This window comes from Lepus europaeus, chromosome 5 (assembly GCF_033115175.1).
Source record: "Lepus europaeus isolate LE1 chromosome 5, mLepTim1.pri, whole genome shotgun sequence".
Taxonomy (NCBI): domain Eukaryota; kingdom Metazoa; phylum Chordata; class Mammalia; order Lagomorpha; family Leporidae; genus Lepus; species Lepus europaeus.
Genome location: NC_084831.1, coordinates 133,688,507 through 133,712,640, shown reverse-complemented (window position 1 = coordinate 133,712,640; position 24,134 = coordinate 133,688,507). Strand labels below are relative to the sequence as shown.

General features: G+C 46.5%; 1 protein-coding gene across 1 annotated transcript in view; it reads right to left on the bottom strand.

Annotated features, from left to right (window-relative positions):
- TBX19 (T-box transcription factor 19) overlaps nucleotides 1–22,467 on the bottom strand; it is a 36,241-nt gene extending 13,774 nt beyond the window's left edge. The window contains exons 1-5 of the mRNA XM_062193769.1: nucleotides 22,271–22,467; nucleotides 8,605–8,869; nucleotides 6,356–6,490; nucleotides 2,319–2,380; nucleotides 193–254 (exon numbers count right to left, since the gene is read on the bottom strand). Coding sequence (XP_062049753.1) covers nucleotides 193–254; nucleotides 2,319–2,380; nucleotides 6,356–6,490; nucleotides 8,605–8,869; nucleotides 22,271–22,467 — 721 coding nt within the window. The remainder of the gene's footprint in view (nucleotides 1–192; nucleotides 255–2,318; nucleotides 2,381–6,355; nucleotides 6,491–8,604; nucleotides 8,870–22,270) is intronic.
- Nucleotides 22,468–24,134: the final 1,667 nt, after the last annotated feature.

The following is a 24,134-nucleotide window of genomic DNA, read 5'->3' as shown; positions in this document are numbered from 1 at the left end:
AAGCTGAAGAACGCTGGCTCTCTGGGCCTTCTGGAATGGGCACTGACTTGTCTGGAGTAGAAGAAATACCACGTTGGGTCTGGATTTGGAACAGAGCTTGCACAGTTGCTGTCACGACAGGTAGTTGGAGTGTGCAGGGAGATGACCACACAGAGCCCCACACACCTCCCACCCAGCCTTCACCCAACTCACAGTGAGAGTACGTCACGTGTTGGCTCTCAGAGATCGCCTCCGGGACATCTTTTAGGTGATTTCTGGAAAAGTAACGAAAAGGCACCATGGCTGTCCAGCTTTTACACAAGTCCAGCGTAAGCACACCCAAAATTCTCTTTGGAGAGCACTAAATGTCTCGAGATAAGAAAGCCACACACCTTTTGTCTCAGAGCGGCCCTCCTTCACCTAAGTCACTGTTTCTACTAAGGACAATTGCTCTGCGAGTTGCACTTAATACTGTTCCCCTCTTATCACATCCACAGCTGTTTCTATTAGATTTGGCCTTCAATAATCCTGCCTGTAGGTTTCAAGGATCTCAGGACACAATTACATATGTGGTGTCATTATGATTACCAATCACCACGTGAGAGAAATATGACTATATTCACTTGTAGATTAGAAAAGTTGGCCTGGGGGCCGGTGCTGTGGCATAGCAGGTAAAGCCATCGCCTGCAGTGCTGGCATCCCATATGGGCACCCACTCAAGTACTGGCTGCTCTGCTTCTGATCCAGCTCTCTGCTAATGCACCTGGGAAAGCAGCAGAGAATGGTCCAGGTGCTTAGGTCCCCACACCCATGTGAGAGACAAAAGAAGTTTCTGGCTCCTGGCCCAGCCCCAGCTGTTGTGGCCATTTGGGGAGTGAACCAGTGGATGAAAGATCTCTCTCTCTCTCTCTCTCTCTCTCTCTCTCTCTCTCTCTCTCTCTCTCTCTCTGTCTCTAACTCTCCCTTTCAAATAAATAAGTCTTAGGAAGAAAAGGAAGGAGGGAAGGAAGGAAGGAAGGAAGGAAGGAAGGAAGGAAGGAAGGAAGGAAAGAAGGAAGGAGGAAAGGAGGGAGGGAGGGAGGGGTAGGGGAGGGAGGGAGGGAGGGAGAAAAAGGCATAGCAGGTAAAGCCACTGCCTTCGATACTGTATCCCGTATGGGCACTGGTTCAAGTTCTGGCTGCTCCACTTCTGATCCAGCTCTCTGCTAATGGCCTGGAAAAGACAGCAGCAGATGGCCCAAGTTTTTAGGCCCCTGCTACCCATGTAGGAGTCCTGGATGAAGCTCCTGGCTCCTGGCTTTGGCTTGGCTCAACCCAGGCCGTTGCAGCCATCTGAAGAATGAACCAGTGGATAGAAGATCTCTCTCTCACTCTCTCTCCTCTCCTCTCCTCTCCCTTTCTGTCTGTAACTCTGCCTTTCAAATAAAATAAATAAATCTTTTTAAAAAAAAAAAAGAAATAAAAAGAAAAGTTGGCCTGACTCTTCCCACTACCATTCTGTTCCCATGGTGTATAAACATCCTAGCTAAGGCTCTCAAGAGCATCCACAAGGCCAAAAAGAAGGACAAATGCCGGATTCTTATTAGGTCATTGTCCAGCTCCTAACTGTGGGGGGAAGCATGGTTACATGGGCAAATCTGAAATCATTGATCTGGAGAAACTGTTGTGAACCTCACAGGCAGCTTAAACAAGTGTGGAGTGATCACTATCATTATGAACCATTATGAACCATTTGGGGAATGAACCAGTAGATGGAGACCTTTCTGTGTGTCTCCCTCTCTATATATAACTCTGCCTTTCAAATAAGTAAATAAATAAATCTTTTTTAAAAATCTAAATCACTCTTGAAAAACATGATTGCACTACTTTCAGGAATCTACAGTAAAATGGGCTGAAAATACATTTGCAATTAGACCCTATTATAAGCTGAAATTTCTTGAGTTTGTTGGCTACTTAAGGATATTGAAACACATTTATGGGGTCAGTGCTGTGACATAGCGGGTAAAGCTGCCTCCTGCAGTGCCGGCATCCCATATGGGTGCCAGTTCGAGTCCCGGCTGCCCCACTTCTTATCCAGCTCTCTGCTATGGCCTGGGAAAGCAGTAGAGGATGGCTCAAGTCCTTGAGCCCCTGCACCCACATGGGAGACCCAGAAGAAGTTCCTTTCTCTCTCTCTGCCTCTGCCTCTCTATAACTCTGACTTTCAAGTAAACAATAAAATCTTTAAAAAAAAAAAAAAGAAAACATTTATATCAAGATAATGCAAAAATTATTAGTCTAATTCATTTTACATTTTCAGGATCCAATTTATATGATTTCATTGACATTTCTCTACTCACCTTTCCTTGGCATCCAAGAAGGCTTTAGCAAATGGGTTGTATTTGATTTTGAGAGCTGTTATCTTGCATTTGCAAAGAAAAGAAGTGTTAGTAAAAAAGGAGTACACACAGATAGACAGAATTCTTTGTCGTCACTTGTGAATTTTGATAGAAACCAGGATACTTTACCTCTCCATATTTCTTTGGTTACTCCTGCACTAAATTTCACTGTCTCTGGCAAAGAACACTTTTTCATGACATATGGTGAAAATGATCAATGAATTTAAAGTGACCACAGAAAGGGAAAAGCATCGGAAATGAATAAAGCCCTGATGTGCTAAGTCTATAATACATTTTTCAATAATTATTAAGCAACTACCCCATGTCAGTTCCTTTTCAAGACACTTGCAATACAGTGAAGAATAGCACAGGTGATATCCCGCCTTGGAACAGATAGCATCAATTTCTTCAAGATTCTTAAATAATCACTAATGTGCTGGGCCAGGCTAATGAAAAAAATAAACTATTGCTCTCCTGCACTGTAATTATCTTTAGCTCACTTAGCCTTATCCTGTTGCATTCCTCCTTGGAGCTGTGTGACATGATAGAGACGGAGATAGAGACAGGGGAGAAAGAGACAGAAACAGGAAAGAGGATAGAGACAGATAGATACCAAGATAGAGATAAGGAGAGAGATGTTGCCAGAGCTGGAGCTGGAGCTGGAGATGATGGAGAGGGGGAGGGAGAGGGAAACAGACAGAAAACAGAGCTAGAAACTAAACTATAGGTAAGGATGGAGATTTTTATAGAGATAGGGAGGTAGAGATAGAGATGGAAATGGAGAGAGGGAGAGAGAGAGAGAGGCAGGGCTAGAAACTAAGATGAGATAAGGATGGAGATGTTGATAGAGAAGGAGATGGAGAGATGGAGATGAAGACAGAGACAGAACTGGAAACTGAGAGATAAGAATGGAGATTTTGATGGAAATAAAGAGGGAGATGGAGAAGGAGGAGAAGAGATGGGAATGGACTAGAAACAGAGATAGACACCGAGATAGAGACATTGTTGGAGATGTTGACAGAGCTAGAGTTGGAGCTGGAGACAGATACAGAGCTAGAAACTGAACTACAGAGAGCAGGCTGAAGATGTTGCTAGAGAGGGAGATGAAGACAGAGATAGAGATAGAGAAAAAGCTAGAGTCTGCTAGAAACTGAGACAGAAATAAGGATGGAGATATGGATAGAGATAGGAAGGAAGATAGAGAGGGAGATGGAGACAGAGACAGAGCTAGCAACTGAGAAAAAGATAGAGATTTTGATAGAGATGGAAGTAGAGACAAAGACAGAGATATAAACAGAGATTAAAAATAAGGGTGGAGGGGCCAGCACGGTGGCTTAGTAGGTTAAGCCTCCACCTGAGCACCAAAATCCCATATGAGCACTGGTTCAAGTCTCAGCTGGATCACTTCTGATCCAGCTCCCTGTTAATGGCCTGGGAAAGCAGTGCACCCACATGAGAGGCCCAGAAAAAGCTCCTGGCTCCTGGCTTCGGATCAGCCCAGCTCTGGTTGCTGCAGCCATTTGGGGAGTGAACCAGCAGATGGAATACCTCTCTCTCTCTCTCCCTCTGTCTGTAACTCTGCCTCTCAATTACATAAATCTTAATCTGGTCTTGGCAAAACCTGGAGTGATCAAGCTGAGAAATGAAGCTAACAGGAGAAGTGTTGACCTCCCACGTATCCCCACCTAGCTAGCATCTCAGGAAACACTGCAGAGGATCTCTGGGTTAGATGGTGTCAACTTGGTTGCCATGGGAACATGCTTAAGACCCCCCCCCCCCCAGGTAGACACAGCATGCAGGGGAGCTTACTGGCTGGGTCACCAGGGTTGGGCAAGTGGGTCAGAGAGAACTGTCTAGCACCTGATGCCAGGAAACCCTTCTGAGAAAGTGCTGGAGACCCAGCTGCAGGCCACCAACTAAGAGAGCAAGGAGCACAGGAGTGGGACAGGGCACTGCCCGGAGGATGAGGCAGCTGGGCAAAAGCCACTCTCTGCTCTCAGAATCTCTCCTGAGACAAGAAACAGAGTTGGAAGGCTGCTGGGCACCCACTGAGCAACTGCTGGTTCACCTTTGCTCCCACAACCTACTGCAGGGGCCCTGCCAGGAGGCCAGAGTAGTCTTCGAAAAGAGGACCTCAGTGCTGGGGGTTAAATCTGCAACCTAATTTCACGCAGAAGCACTCAGAGAATTGTTTCCAAGTGAGACTGATCATCAGACTCCTGAAAACAACATTTTCTAGGCACCATTCTTGGTGATTCGAGCTCATGTGGTTGGGAAGGAGCCCAAACTCTTTGAAAGCTGCCAAATCAAGAAATGCAGAAGAAAGCAATGAGCTATCATGCTTTAACCAATCAGATTGTTACAGAAGGTTGACTACAGCCATTGTTGATAAAGGGGTGAGGGCTCTAAACAGAGACGGCCTGACAGCCTTTTGAAGGAGGCAATGTGGTGATGTCGACCAAAACCCCAAATACCCCTGCCCTGACAGAACAACCCCATGTCTAGCAAACAGGGATAGAAGCACCAGGACATCCATGGCAGCAGTATTTGCAATAAAAAATAAACAACTCGAAACAATTCAATGTCCATTAGCAGGGGGCTGATTGCATGAAATATAGTACGATCTGTGCAGTTGAATACTGCATAGGCATTACAGGAAAGGAGATATGCCTGAATATAATCATATAGAAAATATCCACAATATACTGCCAAGTTGAGAGAAGAATAGAAGTTTTCAGGTTAATATATAGAATAAAAGCCAATGTATGGGGGGAAATCCACATTTGTATATATGAGGGTACTTTTAAAAGTTTGTGGGAAATAGAATTAAAAGATGATTCAAATTTTCCATGAACATTTTGAAGACCCCCCTCATATGTTTATATATGCATGGGAAATTAGTAGAAAAAATATATGTTGGGATATTATGTGTACATGGGAAATGGGATTCAAAGGAAAATAGTACATTTGGGGGGGGGGGTCACTGTTGTGGCACAGAAGGTTTGCTGCCATCTGCAGTGCCAGCATCCCATAGGATCACATGTTTGAATCCTGGCTGCTCCACTTCCACTCCAACTCCCTGTTAGTGCACCTGGGAAAGCAGCAAAAGATGGCCCAAGTACTTGTGCCTCTGCCATCCATGTGGCAGTTCTAGATGGAACTCCTGACTCCTGGCTTCAGCCTGGCCCAGCACTGGCCAGTTCGGTCATTTGAGAGTGAATCAGCAGATGGAAGAGCCTCTCTCTCTCTCTCTCTCTCTCTCTCTCTCTCCCTCTCTCTCTCTCATTCTGCTTTTCAAATAAATAAGTAAATATTTCAAAAAATAGTGCATCTTCGCCTTTTATTTTTTCATTTTTACATTACAAACTTCAGAAGTACTATCAGTTTATTATGTGCTTTTCAAACACATATTACTTTTAAATGTCTTTAGACTTTAGTCAAAAAGAACCCAACCCTCCCCAGGTGCTGCTGATGGTCAGCAGGCCTAAGAACCACTCAAGGACAGGGATGGACCCCAGATCAGCTCGCAGAGAGACCAGATTCTGTATACTGACCACTCAGCCAGAGTTACTGGGCAGGAAAAGACCCAGCCATACTCGAATGCTAAGAATTAACAACTGAGATAGATCACATAATAAGACCCCAAGGAGCGTGCCCATTTGGATCAATACAAGGGTAGTCCCGGGCTACCCTTGCCCATCGTACCCATCCCAGATGCATCCAGCTCTGCACAGGCCAAGGGCACCCAGGACCCAAGAACAAAGACTCCTGAGTCTCAACAGAACTGAGTTTTATAGAAATGCACAGTTGTGTCTTCTTGGCACCAGGAGAAGGCCTATGGTGCACCGTTAGCAAACAGGCAAGAGGGACTGGAGAAAAGCTACCTGGTAGCCCAACTGCTCTGCTATCATCCAGGCTTGGTCATGGCAATCAAAGGGACCCCCTGCCCTGGCCCTGCCACACTCTCCCAAGTGACATTCACACCCACACACACCTACCTCTTCATTCTGGTAGGCAGTCACAGCTATGAACTGGGTTTCAGGGAAGGAGCAGTTCATCACCATGCGATGGGCACCTCCAACCCGCACTATGTGAACCTGGGGCTCATATTTATGCAGAGAATTCAGCATTATCTGTTGAGATGGGAGAAAAAAAGAGAGAAACCAAACCAAGCCTTGGGCATTGCAGTTAATAGATGAGCCAAAACCTTTGGCCACTCCCAAGCTCAACACCCACCCTGGTTAGAAACACACAAAGTCAAATCCTCAGTGACCTGAGCCACCACCATGGCTCTGAGCAATGAATGGGGGATGGGAACAAGAAAACTTTCTCAGAAAACACAGGAGCACTGATCGCATTGATGCTTATGCAGGAGTGCGAGGAGGGATGCCCAGTGTTGTTCTTAAGCTCATTGTGCTTTCTGCCAAAACCCTGGCTTCCTTTTTTTCCTTCCCTTATGTTTATTGCAACAACGTGGATTTCAACTCATTGAAACGTATTGGGTTTTTCCTAGTAACTCAAGATACTGACAATGGCTGCCTTTTACAAGTGACTGTAGGAAAGGAAATCTGCTGGCTGCATATAATCCACCCTTCATAATTCAAATGAAGGTCATGGCCAGCGCCTGGCTCAATAGGCTAATCCTCCGCCTGCGGCGCCGGCACACCAGGTTCTAGTCCTGGTTGGGGCGCTGGATTCTATCCCGGTTGCCCCTCTTCCAGGCCAGCTCTCTGCTATGGCCTGGGAGTGCAGTGGAGGATGGCCCAAGTCCTTGGGCCCTGCACCCCATGGGAGATCAGGAGAAGCACCTGGCTCCTGGCTTCGGATCAGCACAATGCACTGGCCGCAGCGGCCATTGGAGGGTGAACCAACGGCAAAAAGGAAGACCTTTCTCTCTGTCTCTCTCTCTCACTGTCCACTCTGCCTGTCAAAAAAAAAAAAAAAGAAAGAAAAGAAAGTCTCCGGTTGTGAAGTCTGGTAGGCAACAACAATGTGCTTTTCAATTTCTTGTTTTAATAAAGAAGTGGAGAAACCGCGTGGTGGTGTAGCGGGTAAAGCCACTGCCTACAATGTCGGCATCCCATATGGGCGCCAGTTTGAGTCCCAGCTGCTCCACTTCCAATAAAGCTCTCTACTATGGTCTAGGAAAGCAGTAGAAGATGGCCCATGTCCTTGGGCCCCTGCACCCACATGGGAGACCTGAAGGAAGCTCCTGGTTCCTGGTTTCAGATTGGCACAGCTCCAGCCATTGCAGCCAACTGGGGAGTGAACCAGTGGAAGGAAGACTTTCTCTCTCTTTCTCTCTCTCTCTCTCTCTCCCTCTGTCTCAGCCTCTCTGTAACTGCATTTCCAACAAAATAAATAAATCTTAAAAAAAAAAAAAAAAGTGGAACTTTCCGAATATCATAGGGCATAGGTGGCACTGACTCCACTTCCTAATACATGAATGTCATGCGTCCCTGCCAGCTGAGCACAGAGAAATTAGAGCAGACCACAAAACTGAGGGCAAGAGGCTGAGCAAAGCCAAGTCCATGGCCTGGGGAAGAGCATCAGGGCCTTCTCTTCCCAACTGCATCTCCAATCCCCCACATCAGTCCACATTTTGTACAGTAACGAACCAGCCTTACCCCAGGGATGAATATCCACGATTACTCACAGAAAATGAGAGGAAAAAGCCCCAAAATCTTGTTTACTCTAATTGGAGACCTTAAATAAAACCTTCCGTACTTAAGATTTGTTTGGATTATTTTTTTCCTAACAAACTAAAGCTGATTCAATATTCTATTGATAATTATCATAATGCCCAAGTGGAGGTAGTAATTATTTCATTTAGGAGCAGCTTTTTATTAAGGTATTTGTCTATTGCCAACATGCCACTTACACCAAAAAAAAGAGAGAGAGAGAGGAGAGAGAGAGAGAGGGAATAACAAAACCCTGGTACTGCAAACATCTCCCTCCCGGGCCTGGGTAAAAAGCAGGGCACACAAGACAAAACTATGAAAAGAGCCCCCGATGATTAAGTAAACTACTGCACTCTCACTCTCTTAACATCAGGAAGTCCATTAAAAACTGAAAGCACCAATTAAGAGCTGTTTATTCCTGTTTACATTTGGGCTCCAGGGAATAATTGGTTTCTGTGGGAGAAGAGGCTAGTGAGGACCCCTCTAATTGCCTAAATGCACCCTTGATATTTCTTGATTGGTGTTATGGGGAGGCCAGGGCCAGTGGCCGGGTGACCTGCACATACCTGCCCACCTCCGTTGAGCTTGTTGGTCAGCTTCACTTTGCTGAAGGAGATAGGAGCTTTCATCCAGTGGGCCCCAAAGTTGGGGGAGTCGGGGTGGATGTAGACACAGCTCTGGCTGGAGACCTCTGGTTTGCCTGCAGGCACCCACTCGCCATTGACGTACTTCCAGCGGTGGCTGTCCGTGGGGACAAAGTCCAGTAGGAGGGAGTACATGGCATTAGGGTCCAACCCTGTGACACTGATCTTTAGGACAGGGAACATCCGTCTACAAGAAAAGGCAGAAACTTGGTGCTGTGGTTTGGATAGACTTTGGGTGTCCCTACAGTGACCCGTGGGTTAAAGCCTTGGAGCCCAGGATGGTGCTATTAGGAGGTAGTGGAACCTTTAGCAGGTGGGCCTGGTGGGAGACCATTGTGTCACTGGGGGCATGGCTTTGATGCTAATTCTCATGAGGGGATTGTTAAGAAAACCCTTCCACCATTTTCATCAGATGCCAAACCAATGGGAACCACCCAATCTTGGATTTTAACTTTCCCAAACTGTGAGTTAAATCACCTTTTCTTCTTTATTGAGTTAATGGCCTCAGGTATTATAGGGGCAAAATGCTGCCCACTACATTGAGGTGCAGAAGGGATATTAGCAGACATCATGATCTTGTCTAGAAGTCTGCCCGTTTTGGCCGGCGCTGTGGCTTAACAGGCTAATCCTCCACCTTGCGGCGCCGGCACACCGGGTTCTAGTCCCGGTTGGGGCGCCAGATTCTATCCCGGTTGCCCCTCTTCCAGGACAGCTCTCTGCTGTGGCCCGGGAAGGCAGTGGAGGATGGCCCAAGTCCTTGGGCCCTGCACCCGCATGGGAGACCAGGAGAAGCACCTGGCTCCTGGCTTCGGATCAGCGAGATGTGCCGGCCGCAGTGGCCATTGGAGGGTGAACCAATGACAAAAAGGAAGACCTTTCTCTCTGTCTCTCTCTCTCTCACTATCCACTCTGCCTGTCAAAAAGAAAAAAAAAGAAGAAGTCTGCCCGTTGTAAGAAGACCTTCCATGGCGCGCCCTGGGAGGGAGCCTGAAAAAACAGGGGCCAAGTCTGAAGACTCAGTTCCCCTAGAGCCTCTTTTCATTTGTACACCTGCTGTCGGGATTTCAGTTGGAAAGTTGTGCTCCATTGTATAGTCGGGAGGAGCCTCTAGACAAGGTGTTCCCATAGAGACCTTTCTCAAAGCTTTCCTCCTGGCATGCTAATGTCACCTGCCAGCCCTTCCCAGTCTCACAAAGAACGCCACTCCTGAGCAACAGTTACAGTCTCTGTAGCAAAAACCTGGCTTTACAGTAAAACTAGTGACAGGAACTCTTCTTGGTTATGCAAAGTTAGACCAGTTGCTCTCCTTCCGAACTTCTCAGTGTCTTTAATACACAATGCACACCATGACCCTTGAAGAAGAAGGTGTAGGATTGTGCATACCCTAAACTGACACAACAGAGGTGTTTTGTGGGAATTTGTGTCCAAGGAATACACTTTGAGACCTGGCTTCATTGATCCCTTTTCCAGCCTCTATACCAATACCAGAAAGTTTACTCTCACATACTTTTGGAGAAGGTATCCAAATAGCCAACTTCCAATTCTAGAACATTTTCACCATCCCCAAAAGAAAATTTATAGCCATGAATACTCTCTCTCACACATTCTGCCTGGATTCCTTATCTCTAGAAAGAAAAGCAGAGAGATGTGGTTCCTGCCAACCAGGCAGGAGAGAGCAGAGCTGATGTCCTTTGTGCTTCCAACTTCCAAAGTCAGTGTTCAAGGTAAGACTGAGAACAGAAGCCCAGTGGGCCAGCTCAGGGTCTGGCTATGGTGGAGATACAGCCAACACTTTCAGAGCCCTTATTAGGACGCCAGGCATGGGAACTAGCACCTTGCGTGAATTAATTCGCAGAGTTCTTGCAAGAACTTCTTGAAGCTTTCTTGGTGTGTTCAAGGCGTGTGTAAATAGGAGGCTAGGACAAGTATATAAATTAAGTAAAATTCCTAGGAAGAAATACATCAGCTGCTGCATCCCAAATCCAGATCTCGGCTAAGAGTTGCACTCCCCTCCCGAAGAAAAGAGAGGATTGTCCTTGCATGTCAACTAAGGTGATGACCCTCGCATGGAGACGCTGCCCACGACATACAGAATCTTCCCACTGCACTTCCTTCTCTCTTCAGTAGATGAATTTTTCTCTATCATTTCCTCTTGGTTTCAGATTAAGCCATTTCGTTTACATTTTAGTATTTTCAATTATTTTAATAGCTTGAGGAAGTTTCAAAAGCTCATGAAAATATGCATTACCTTTCAATTTCAATTTTCCACAAATTTTTGAAGCCCCATGATATTGGCCAAGTGTGGACACCAGAAGACCCCTCAAAGCACAAATACCATTTACAAAGAATCCAGAAAGAACATCAGAAATGATCACAGGACTCACACAGGGTCATCTGACCAGCAGTCTGGCTTGTTTATATGAGGTATTCAAGATACGTTCCCTGCCTTCTGGTCCGGTGCTTTCTCTAAAATGCTAAAGTTCATTTTACTTTTTATTTTGTTATCTTTTAGAGAGTATCACGTGTGTAACGGTCATTGCAGACACTACAGTTTAAAACTACCCAAGTTTTCTCAGTAAGGATTTGTAGGATGCATAAAGGTTAAAAAAAATGAAAGGAAAAGAAAAAGGAAACTAATAAACAATATGTACCCACGTGCCCTGAGCTGCCAAGGTCAGGATGCAAATGAACAAACGTGACGGCACAGCTGGTGTCTTCATGACACAAAATGTTCCAAGTCTCATGTTGTTCTGACTTGTGACTAAGGACCTGATTCAATGCAAAACAGCTTTTCCAACATTAATAGTCACCACATACTGAGTCTTACCCTACACGGAGGACTTTGAGTTACATTGTGCCTCCTTTAAGTCTGATTTCACCCCAAGGAGGTAAATGTTACTATGTCCATCTTACAGATGAGGAGATTGGAGCTCGGGAAGCAAAAGCACTGTTCTGTTTAGTCCTCACCCACTGCTTCTTTTAAAATGACAATTAAACCCTTTTTCCTTCTTGAGACGTATGGAACATTAATATGATTCAGCCACAGTGAAAAACGCCTTCCATATTTTCCCAAATAATATTTAACTAAAAACTTATTTACTCATTTGACAAATGATTTTTGAGCGCCTGCTGTATGCCAGGAACTGTTGTAGGTCAACATGCAATGATTAACAAATCACAGCTCAGGGTCGGCGCCGTGGCTCAACAGGCTAATCCTCCACCTTGTGGCGCTGGCACACCCGGTTCTAGTCCCGGTCGGGGCATCGGATTCTATCCCGGTTGCCCCTCTTCCAGGCCAGCTCTCTGCTATGGCCCGGGAAGGCAGTGGAGGATGGCCCAAGTGCTTGGGCCCTGCACCCACATGGGAGACCCAGGAGAAGCACCTGGCGCCAGGCTTCGGATCAGCATGATGCGCCGGCCACAGCGGCCATTGGAGGGTGAACCAAAGGCAAAAAGGAAGACTTTTCTCTCTGTCTCTCTCTCTCACTATCCACTCTGCCTGTCAAAAAAAAAAAAAAAAAAATCACAGCTCAGTTTACAAAGCTTACACTCTAATGAAGAAGTCAGGCAGCAAACATGGATTTTTTTAAGGTGTGAGGTAATTTTAGATTTGCAAGAGCATCATGCAGTGAGGTCACAGAGGCAGAAAAAGGGTAGAGGAGCTCCTTTAGCCAGATCTGAACAGACCTTATAGGTAGGTGAGGGAACTGACATCTGAGCTAACACCTAAAAAATGAGAAGAAGCGAGTCGTGCTAAATGCCAGGCAAAAGGAAAGCTAAGAGCTAAGAGATTATGGTAGTCTCTCTCTCTCTCTCTCTCTCTGTCTCTCTCTCTCTCTCTCTCTCTGCCATTTGAGAGTCTCTCAGAGAACGTAGCCTGACTTTTCATTCCAGATAAGAAAAGATGTAAGAGGTTTTCTTCTTTAATGCTACATTCAGACTATACTCGATGTTTTAGAGACGCCATGATCGCATGAAAAGATGCTAAACATCACTAGCACTAGAGAAAGACAAGTCAAAACTGTAGTGAGACGCCACGCCACACTTCTCAGGATGGCTGTAGCAGAAAAGGCAGGTGATAACAAGTATTGGTGAGGCTATAGAAAAACCTTCATCCAACACTGTGGGAATGTGAAATGGTGCAGTCACTTGGGAAAACAGCCTGGCAGTTCCTTACCTGGTTAAATGACCCAGCAATTCCACTCCCAGGAATATGTAAGAGAAATGAAAGTATAGTTTCACTTAAAAATAAATACATAAACGTTCGTAGCAGCATTATTCATAAGTCAAAAGTGGAAGACACAAATGTGCATCACCTGATGAGTGAATAAACAATGGAATGCTATGATTCAGCAATGAAAAAGAATAAAGTACTGACACATGCTATAACATCGATAAATCATGAAAACATCGCACTAAGTGAAAAGAGGCATTCACATAGGACCACAGAGTGTATGAATCCATTTGATGTGAAGCATCCAGAATAGATAAATCTATAGTGACAGAAAGTAGATTCACAGTTGCTAAGAGCTGGGAAATAATGGCCCAGGGTATAAGACTTCTTTTTGGGGGCCAGCACTGTGGTGTAGCAGGTTAAGCCACCGCCTGCAGTGCCGCCATCCCATATGGACACCGGTTCGAGACCCGGCTGCTCCACTTCTGATCCAGCTCTGCTATGGCCTGGGAAAGCAGTAGAAGATGGCCCAAGTCCTTGGACCCCTGCACCCATGTGGGAGACCAGGAAGAAGCCCCTGGCTCCTGGCTTCAGATCAGCGCAGCTCCGGCCGTTGCAGCCAACTGGTAAGTGAACCAGCAGATGGAAGACCTCTCTCTCTCTCTCTCTCTCCCCTTCTCTCTCTCTGCCTCTCTGCCTTTCAAATAAATAAAAAATAAATATTTTTTACAAATAAAGCAAGCAGGGGCCAGCACCATGGCACACTAGGTTAATCCTCTGCCTATAGTGCCGGCATCCCATATGAGCGCCAGTTCATGTCCTGGCTGCTCCTCTTCCAGTCCAGCACTCTGCTGCGGCCTGGAAAAGCAGTAGAGGATGACCCAAATGCTTGGGCCCCTGCACCGGCATGGGAGACCAGGAAGAACCACCTGGCTCTTGGCTTTGGATCGGCACAGCTCCGGCCATTGCAGCCATTTGGGGAGTAAACCAATGGAAGGAAGACCTCTCTCTCTCTCTCTCTCTCTCTCACTCACTATCTATATCTATACCTATCAAATTAAAAAAAAAAAAAAAAGGATGAACTGCACTTCTGATCAAGCTGATTTTTCCCAAGATGAGACTTAATCACAGAGAAACCCAAGTCTTTGAGGAGCTAAAGAATATGTACATCAGTCCCTAACTCAAAACATAACTCGGATCAGTGCTGTGGTATAGTAGGTTAGGCCACCACCTGTAGCACTGGCATCCCACATGGGCACCACTTTGAGTCCCTGCTGCTCTGCTTCCAATCCATCTCCCTGCTAATGCACCTGGAAAAGCAGTGGAAGATGGCCCCTGCACCCACATGGGAGACCCGGAAGAAGCTCTTGGCTCCTGGTTTCAGGCTGGCCCAGCCCAAGTTTTGTGGCCATTTGGGGAATGAACCAGCAGATAGAAGACTTCTCTCTCTCTCTCTCTCTCTCTCTCTCTCTCTCTCTCTCTCTAATGTGTGTGTGTCACCCCTCCCTGTAACTCTGCCTTTCAAATAAATAAAATACTCTTTTTTAAAAATAATTATACTTAATCCTCCAAGGCAAAGAAGCTGGCTAGGGGTGGGGGCAAGGGAGCAGGGTAAAAACTCCCCCAAGAACTCATGCTTGGAGAACCCCTGGAGGTCAGGATGTTCCTGCACTCTTTTAGGCTTTTGTGAGCCAGTGCTGCTGGAGGAGGCCATGAGGAATGAGGTTTTCAGGAAGGAAGGGGGCAGAGATTAGGCAGATTTTGTAGGTGAGGGACTAGCAAAGATGATTAACAGCAAAATCCAGAAAGGTTCACTCATACACCCATCTATCTCCCCACAGAATGACAGATTACACAAATGCCCCTGATCCTCTTGAGTTGTAAACTTCAGAGAAAGAAAGCCACAAGTTATAGGAGCATGAAAATATATGTTCCCAATGTGCAACTGATATGGAACTACAGGGAGATAGGATTAGGTTCATGAACAGGAGGTCACACACCCAACTTGTCCCCTACCTGATCTCACCCATATCCACCCACCTGTCAATCAGATTATGTAACCACTCCCCTTTTGGAAGTGAATAGGATGACGTAGAGCGCTGGGCATGCCTTTCTCTTGCCTGCCCTCCTACCTGCACTCTCTCGGCTCTCCAGCCCATGCACCCTCTCACCTGCAGCCTCTGGCCTGCTCCCTGGACACGACTGGTATGGAACTCCCCATTTACCCCTCTTGACCCACTCTCCTTTAATAAAGCCCTCATGTTCTTATGTACTTCTCTCACTCTCTAAATAAATCCTAAACCTTACCATGTTGCATGTCTTGTTTGAACTGGTGCTTAGAATTCTTATCTAAGTAAACAGCAAGATCCTGAAATATTAAATTTTGGCTTAAGTTAGCCCAAAACACAACCTTAATTGTTTCTTTCCTTACAGTGCCATCCCTGGAAACTATAGACCTCAGCTCTGGTCCTTAACCAACACCCCTTAATCTTCAGCAAATTCAAAGTCACCCCCAACACTCATAATAACAAACAGATACACCAGTTATACCAGAAACTTAATATCATGAAAAACACACATGAAATAGAGCAGTTTCGGCTGATGCCACAGCTCAGTAGGCTAATCCTCCGCCTTGCGGCGCTGGCACACCGGGTTCTAGTCCCGGTCGGGGCACCGATCCTGTCCCGGTTGCCCCTCTTCCAGGCCAGCTCTCTGCTGTGGCCAGGGAGTGCAGTGGAGGATGGCCCAAGTGCTTGGGCCCTGCACCCCATGGGAGACCAGGAGAAGCACCTGGCTCCTGCCATCGGAACAGCGCGGTGCGCTGGCTGCAGCGCGTCTACCGCGGTGGCCATTGGAGGGTGAACCAACGGCAAAAATGAAGACCTTTCTCTCTGTCTCCCTCTACTGTCCACTCTGCCTGTCAAAAAAAAAAAAAAATTTAAAAAAAAAAAAAAAAGAAATAGAGCAGTTTCCCTTATATAAAGATCTTACAGGCTAGGAGAACAAGTGCAAGAGATTTAACTTTTAACTGTAACTGTCTCTGAAGTCAGAAGTGAATTTCTTCTGCAACCTAAAGTCTAAAATCCTGGCTTAAAGGATGGAAGTGAAAGGAAATACAGGCTGGATACACTGGAGCTGGCAGAAGTGAGCTCTAGGGAGGTCTTGTAACTGTGGGAGCTGAAAGACTAGTGACTATACATAACTAAAAGCTTTCAATCGGAAAAAGGGAAAGAGGAAGAAGAGGATCAAAGTGAAGGAAGGCGTAGTAAAGGGGAAGGGGGAGGGGAGAGGAAACCTAGGGATGGGGGCAGAACAGAGAGGTGACAGAATACGAACTCACAGCCAAAACAAATTTGGTTCAAGGGACAATAAATTTGCAGAGGTGGCTGACGGCCAGCATGCACACAGACCAAACAGCCCTCCAGCAGGCTGGGTCCTGGCAGAGGGTGGGCTAAAAGTCCAGAGGGGAGGCAGTGGGTGGAACTGAGCTACTTATATAGGGTTTTTCCGTGGGCTTTTGACCTTGGAAAAGAATGCAGAGTGTGGGGTGGGGAACAACACAGGGCATGGGACTGAGCTGGTTTCTTGCAGGAATGCAGGGGTAAAGGAGTCCCTCCGGGAATTTTGTCTGCCTTCAGGCAAGGAGCTAAAATGGCTGAGGCTTACATCCTTGTTCCAACAACCCTGACTCTCTAAGTATAGATAGGGAGATAGGGCACCAGTTTCTTTCCGGCTACTTCCTGCTGCTACAGGTCACTGACATGGGGCACGGTATTGATACTCTGGATCAGATTGATTGAAGAAGAGCAGTCTTGTGTTGTTCCTACATGATGACTTGAGATATGGCGGTCATTTGTTCCTGTAAGAACTTTTGAAATATGCTAATTATACACCATAGAAATAGAAGCACTATGATTATAAGGATAAAAGGTGATAGTAGACATTGCCCATGGCAGGAAAAAAAAAAATGGCCAAAATAAGGTAGGGTTATTTTGGTAATACATTTTGTTAGTGTGTTTTTTTAATGCATTCGATCCCTTCTCTTACCACACCTGACTTACTGGTGTCAAAGTATTCCTCACCCAAGAAGCAAAGTCCCCCTTTGTCAGCGGTGAGGAGGTCTCGTCCCCAGAGTTTTGAAGAACTGCTGCCACCAAGGAATCCACCTGATCCTGGAGATGAGACAGCTGCTGCACTAGGTCATTATGTTTTCTTTGAGAGTGAGGGATAAGTCTTTAATTTTATTTACTTTGTCTACTGAAATGGCTAGTCCGGCCATTCCTCTTCCAATTCCTGCCAAGACACCCAATGAGATTAGCAAGGGGGTGAGTCCAAAGTCCATTAACACAGTGGGTTAGAGGGATGGAAAGTAGAGATTGGTCTAGAGTGTAAGACAAAAGGGGAAAGAGGAAGGCAAGAGTTCAAGTCCCTGTCCAGTTGGTGGGGAGGCAGATGTATGCCTGGTTGCCACAGAGAAAGAATGCCCCTGCTTCTGGTCCTATACAAGCAGCCATATGGTAAGTGGCAAACTTTAGGAAGTCCTAGTGGCAGAGGAACATGATGAGTCACTGCTATGGCAGTCACTTCCATTGGGTGCAAGGAGTGGTGATGGTTAGTAGAGGGTGGGACTGGAATAGTGATAATTATGTAACAGGTGGTACAGGGCAATGAACCCACATCATGGAAAGAGGGGAAGAAAGCATGTATGATGCATAAAGGGGCTTGACCAATCAGCAAGGCCATAGCAAAAATGCCCTGGACAGGCATAATGGATGGAACCATCAGGGTTTTCCCCCTTGCCAAGTTGACCTTATTTCCTGGGAACTCCAGAAGACGTAGCTCTCCTGGGCTTCTCTCAGGAAGGCTCTGGTCCATGTGATGTAAACAAGTCCATGGGCCTTTTCCCAGAGTTGGAAATACATGCCAGCCCTCAGGGGAGGAGTATGTACAGATCCAACATGAAGAGACATTGGATTATATTTAAAGAATAAGCTAGAAGACATGTTGATGAAAGCTATGTAAGAATTTTGGGAGGAGTATGGGTGAGAGGTGGGTGGGGACTTGGACCACAAAAGGGAACCAGGTTAGAAGCACCAAATGGTAGTAAAGCATCTTTCTCAAAAAAAGGAATAGGGAGCTGGGTTGAGGGGGAGGTGGGGGCAGCGCTGTGGTATAGTAGGCTAAGCCTCCACCTGCGGCATCGGCATCCCATATGGATGCCAGTTTGAGTCCCAGCTGCTCCACTTCCAATCCAACTCCCTGCTGATGGCCTGGGAAAGCAGTAGAAGATGGCCAAGTGCTTGGGTTCCTGTACACACATGGGAGACCTGGAAAAAGCTCCTAGCTCCTGGCTTCAAATTGGCCCAGCTCCAGCCATTGCAGCCATCTGGGGAGTGAACCAGTGGATGGAAGATTTTTCTCTTTCTCTGTCTCTCCCACTTTCTGTCTGTAACTCTGCCTCTCAAAAAGCAAATCTTAAAAAAAAGAGAGAGAGAGAGAACAAATTTTCAAGGGTTGCTGAAAGGTGAGTTTCCGAGCCTCAGGTATGAGAAGGGCCACCGTGACCAGGATTCGCTGGGGCCAGTCCTGATAAACCTCACCTAGTTGTTTAGAGAACTAGGCCACAGCAATGCTAGAGTCCCTGGCTTTGGGGGGGGAGTGCTGTCCCTTAGAGCTGTGGATACAGAGAAGGGTCAGTTTATGTGGACTAGGAAGGCAAAAAGCCAGGGCATGAACAAACAGCTGCTGGCTTCCAAGGAAGCCCCACCCACTCTGCCAAAAACCTGGGCCCTGGAAGTGAGAGTCAAGGGATCCCTGGATCAGAATCACAAAGCCTGTTGTCCCTTGGCTGAAGCAGCTCTCCATTCAGCCAGGCATTGCTATGCAGGGGAGGTTCCAGGGTCCTTGTTGGCATTACGAGTAGGATCATAAATTTCTGTGCTCTCCTATTGCTAGCTAGGTCGATATTAACCTATGTGTGCAAGAGTGACTGAAGGAGAATTCTGTGTAGGCCGTCCTATACATCAACAAGAGCAACCCAAGTGAGCCACAGCAAGCCCTTGCAACCACGTGCCGCACCTGCAGGCACAACCAACATCTGGGAGAATGACCCAAAACAAGAATGCTGCTTTTCTGTGCATCAACCCAGTCTTGGTCGGATGCTGATGGAGCACCCAGAATTCAACATCGGATGTCTGACTCTTCAAACAGCTGGTTCCAAGAGCCCTCCTGGCTGCCTTGGCTTGTGTTCCTTTTCATCCTTCATAACGATTATCTTTTCCTGTTCATCTAGGGCCATGCGCCCTTCAGCTATGGAAACGGTTCATTCACTCGGGGGTCCAACACGTCATTCAGCCCCTTGTCCACAATATCCGGCTAAAAGGCACTCAATTCCCGACACCGCTCCACTGATGCCTGCACGGGGAGAGGGGAGAAACCACTCCCTAACCACGCCCCCCGTCAGCGGACGTAGCCATGGAGACGGTTGGCGTCCCTGGTCCCTGTTTCTCCCTCCCCCAGAGCTCGACTACGGAACGCAAAAGTTTTTTTTTTTTTTTTTTTTTTTTTTTTCCTTTTTCTTTCTACATATGTTTTAAAGTGCTGGGTTTGTGAGAACACTGGGCCTGAACCCCCATGCCTTTTGAAACTGGGCTCAGATAGCTCATCCAAAAGCTACTGAAATGTTTTCTGATCTGGAAAGCCCTGTGCTGGGGTTTGCCGCACACTGTAGGAGCCTTTCCACCCACCGTACCAGGGTCCCCGTGGTGCTCTGCACCTCCCCCAACAAGCAGCTTAAACAGGGATGCAGCCGGCTGCTCGAACGGAGTGAAGCTTTCTCCCAGGCAGGTTCAACCCTTTTTACTCCCCTTCCGTCCCCGCTAAAATAAAGTCCTCTCTAACCAGCCGTCTCTGCTCCTTCCTCGAGCCCTAAGACCTAACAGGAAGGAAGGGAGAGAAGGGGGGAGAGGGGCTGGTTCCAGATGCCGGCTTCAGGGAATAATTCAGTATTTTTCAAGGAAAATCCTCTCACTTCCATGCTTCTGGTTAAGGCCAGAGGCAACCCTCTGATTTAAACTTAGGAAAGTAGGCCTCCCTTGGACAATGAGTCCTTTCACTCCTTCATCAGCTCATCCCACACCATTTCAAAACTTGCAAAACAATGAGACCTTAAGAGATGTACAGAGCTACACAGTTATCCCAATCAAAGCCTCTTCCAAAAAAAATCAAAAAGTCAACCCCCCAAAGGACCAGGCAACAACCCAAAGGGGCTAGGAGCAGGGGAACGCTCTCCACGGAGAGGGGCCACGGACCCCTGGGTCAGCCTCAGGACTGGGTGTGGAGGGCAGAGATTTGGAGGAGACATGGGAGGTCTAGACAGAGGAGATGCGGGGAAAGGAGAGAGGGCAACAGACAGTTAGGGGGAGAAGACAGGCACAGGAGCAGAGATGGCAAAACAGCGAGGTGAAGGCACGCCTACACGGAGAACAGTAAGATGGGCTGCTGCCTGCACTGAGAAACTCCACAGACTGAGAGCAGTTCCAGACCGGCTCATTCATTAGTAACCGAATTTTTATCTCGTGGCAAAGTCTTGACTGACCCTAAGCGGTTCAATGAGCTTCCAAGAACTGAAGAAAAAGACTCTAACCACAGTAAGAGGGAGACGGTAACAGGACATCCAGAGTGAACCAATCTGACTGCAATGAGACTTTTTCCACGTGGAGTATTTTCACAGAGTTACTTTTAAGTGACTTTGAACATGAAGAATTTTACATGTTAAATAGGGAGGAAGTTTTAAACAGGTGACAAAAAAAGGCAAGAGAAAATTCTTAAATGGTAAAAGTACATTCCAATATAACTTTTTTAAATTAGATTTTACGATGGTTTCAGAAACTTTTATTGAAAGAGAGGAGCTATATTTTTCTTGATGGCTGTATTTACTTTTTACTTTAATACATGACCATTTTGACCATCCAATAGATAGCATGAAGGTTTTTGGCAGCCCAACTACATGAACAAAGAATAACAAAAAAGTTTTACCCAGTGCCAAGCATAAAGGCATTTTTATAATTGCATTGAAAGTAAAGACTAAATCCAATTGAAAATTCGGGATGGTTCTTTGAAATTAAAAATATGTCTTACGTTTCTTTCTAACAGAGGCTAAAAATAATGATAAGTACAGATAAAGAGAAGAAACCGTGTAATTACAATTACAAATATTAAAAAGCAATGAACTTTGTATATGAAGTAAATAGGGGACTTATGGAGGGAAAGAACATACTGATTATTAAGCAAGGTTGATATTCCTGCTACTAGTATAATCACAATTTATTGAAATGGGCTTATTTCTGGTTCAACTTTCACTGTAATGTGATGGAAGAACTCTCAAGTTCATATTTCTCCCAGATGCTCAGGAATAGTTCATTTTTCTATACTGTGTATTTTATTCAAAAGCAGAAAATCAAGGCATCGGGACTGGAAGCATTTTGCACAAGGACAAAAGCCTATCTCGACTTCTCTCTGCTAGCCGAATTTCTTTTGAGGGTGTCATGATTAGAGTCCTGGCAAAACTAAGCCCACTGCAAATGCCTCTCAGAGTTTTATCCCTCTGGGATCCTGCATACCCTAAAGGTCTGTGCACGGCAACTGGACACTGAGAGCCAGCATTCAAAATGTTTGCATCCCTGCTACTAAGCGAAACTTTCTAATAGGACCTCGACAGTCCCTTCGCGCACTGCAGTTAATAGAATCCAAGAAACTCAGCAGAGATCAGTGCCGGTTAATTCCTAATTTGTTGTATAGAGAAGAAGAAGGCATCTTCTGGCTCTAAGGCAGAATACTAGGGGGCACTGACTTTTCCTGAGAGAGCTCTCACATCACACAAACACACAGCACCTCAAATGAATGCTGTCCACAAACACACCAGGGGAAACAGATGGAGTGACAGGCAATGAGTTTCAGGCTTCCCTTTGGCTTCCGGTCTCCAGCCAGTCAAAAAACATCTGGCAAGTTTATTAGGCTTATACCGAAACGATCCAGCTTCCAAATAAAATTGGCTTTTGTTTTATCTAAACCGGATTGGAACTCAGGTCTGCTAAGGCATGCAACTAGTCCAGAGCGCATTTCTCCAGCCCATGGGGCATCCCTGCCGCAGCCTCCCCATCACCCCCGCCATTAGAGTAACTTCTCGGAATTTCTCCAATGAAAATGCATGTGAGACAGGTGGCTTCATCCTGCACCTCTCTGATGCTCTCAAAGAAATGAATCAAGTTGGCTAGCGGGGGACAGTGAGATTTGACCCTGCCTGCGAATGTGCTTAAATCAGACCTCACTGCCTCTGCAGGCACAACATATTCAAGGGGTGCCACCTCCCTAGCCAAGCCATGCCAGCACCCCCTGGGCGGGCGACAGACTCACCGGCCACTCTTGGTCACGATCATCTCGTTAGTGACTTCCTTGAACCTCTGCCAGAGCGGAGCATCCTCCAGGGTGATCTGCAGCTGCTTCTCTGTAGGGTCGCCTTTTTCCCTCCCTGCCTGAAGCTCACTCTCCACCACATTGAGCAGGCGAGAAACGGTGCCCTCGCTGGTCTTCTGTGAGCCCGGCTCACTCATGGCCTTAGGCTCCTCTCCAACTTTGCTAAGCGCCCTCACCTACCTTGCCTGCCTCTCACCCTTTCCGTCCCTCTCTTGCCTGCTTTTTCACACCCAGCTGGACAGCGCCCAGGGAGCTGGAAGAAGACACCTCGGCTCTTGCCTAAGCTCCTAGTACAACACCTTTGAAAATCTCCAAATTATACCACCAACCTGTTAAGCTTTCATTGCGGAGCAGGGTGGAGGGAGGGGAGAGGTGGGGAAGAAAAAGCCCTCTCTTAATTACTCATTGGATCAGGTGGAAGAGAGCCTGGCTTCCCCATTGGCTGCCGTGCCTAGAGTAGACGTTAAGAAGAGTACTCCATCCAAATTATCAGGCTTTTATCTTGTTGTACCTGAAGAGGTCTAATCAGTGTATTGAGGACCACTTTTCTGTTAATTAAAATTATTCCAGGCCCAGACTGCAACAATCAGGCAAATCATGTTTGTATATAAATCAAGCCATAAGGCACCTATAGTGATGGGGCCCTGGGATGGATCGGCAAACCTGAGGCCAACCCAGGCTGTCCTGATGCAGTGGAGAGCCCAGGTCCCTGAGCTGTTCTCCAGCACCAGACAGACCATGGGGCCCTGGAGAACAGAACAGTGCACCTGGAAGGGCTAAGGCATGGTGCCAAGTGTTTCTCGACTGTTGTAGTAGCAGAGTAAAGGAAGATGTTCTGGAGACCACCACGAAAGGGGCAGAACTCAGGAGAAAAGAGCTAAGGACGCCTTTCTCCCCGGGTATCCCCTACTGGTCACCTCTGGCCTGAGGGGTCCCACACATACTCACTCCCTCTTCATCCCAAGGGCCCTGCTTGCCTCCAACAAGCAGAAGAGCTCTGAACCCTGAATCCAGAGCCGCAATTTTCCTTATCTTCAGCCCTGGTCAGAGGGAGAGGAAGAAAGCAGTTGGCATCATATTATTCTTTCTAAGAGCCCTGGTCTCTCTATATATATTGTTGAGGAACAGTGATTTTTTTTCTTCAAATTATTTGTTGAACTTTTTACTTAGTGTAGGGTTAATCTTATGAGTGCAAAGTAAACCGAAAATAGATCTTTGTACAAATTAAGAGTTGGACTAGGAGAGGGAGGAGGAAGAAGGGTGGGAGCATGGGTGGGAGGGAAGGTAGGGTGGAAAGTATCACTATGCTCCTAAGTTCGTAGCTATGAAATACATGAGATTTATATACCTTAAATAAAATTATTTTATAAAAGGAAACACTCTGGTCTCAGTGAGTAAAAATAAACTTGGGAAATTAGTATGTAGAGGGGCCAGTGTTGTGGTGTAGTGGGTAAAGCCACCGCCTGCAATGCCAGCATCCTATATGGGCACCGGTTCAAGTCCTGGCTACTCCACTTCTCATCCAGCTCTCTGCTATGGCCTGGGAAAGCAATGGAAGATGGCTCAAATGCTTAGGCCCCTGCACCAGCATGGGAAGACTCAGAGGAAGCTCCTGGCCCCTGGCTTCGGATTGGCACAGCTCCAGCCATTGAAGCCAATTGGAGAGTGAACCAGTGGTTGGAAGGCCTCTCTCTCTGCCTTTTCTTCTCTCTCTGTGTAACTCTTTAGAATGAATATATAAATCTTATATATACACTATATGTATACTATAGAGTATATATATACTATAGAATACTACTCAGCT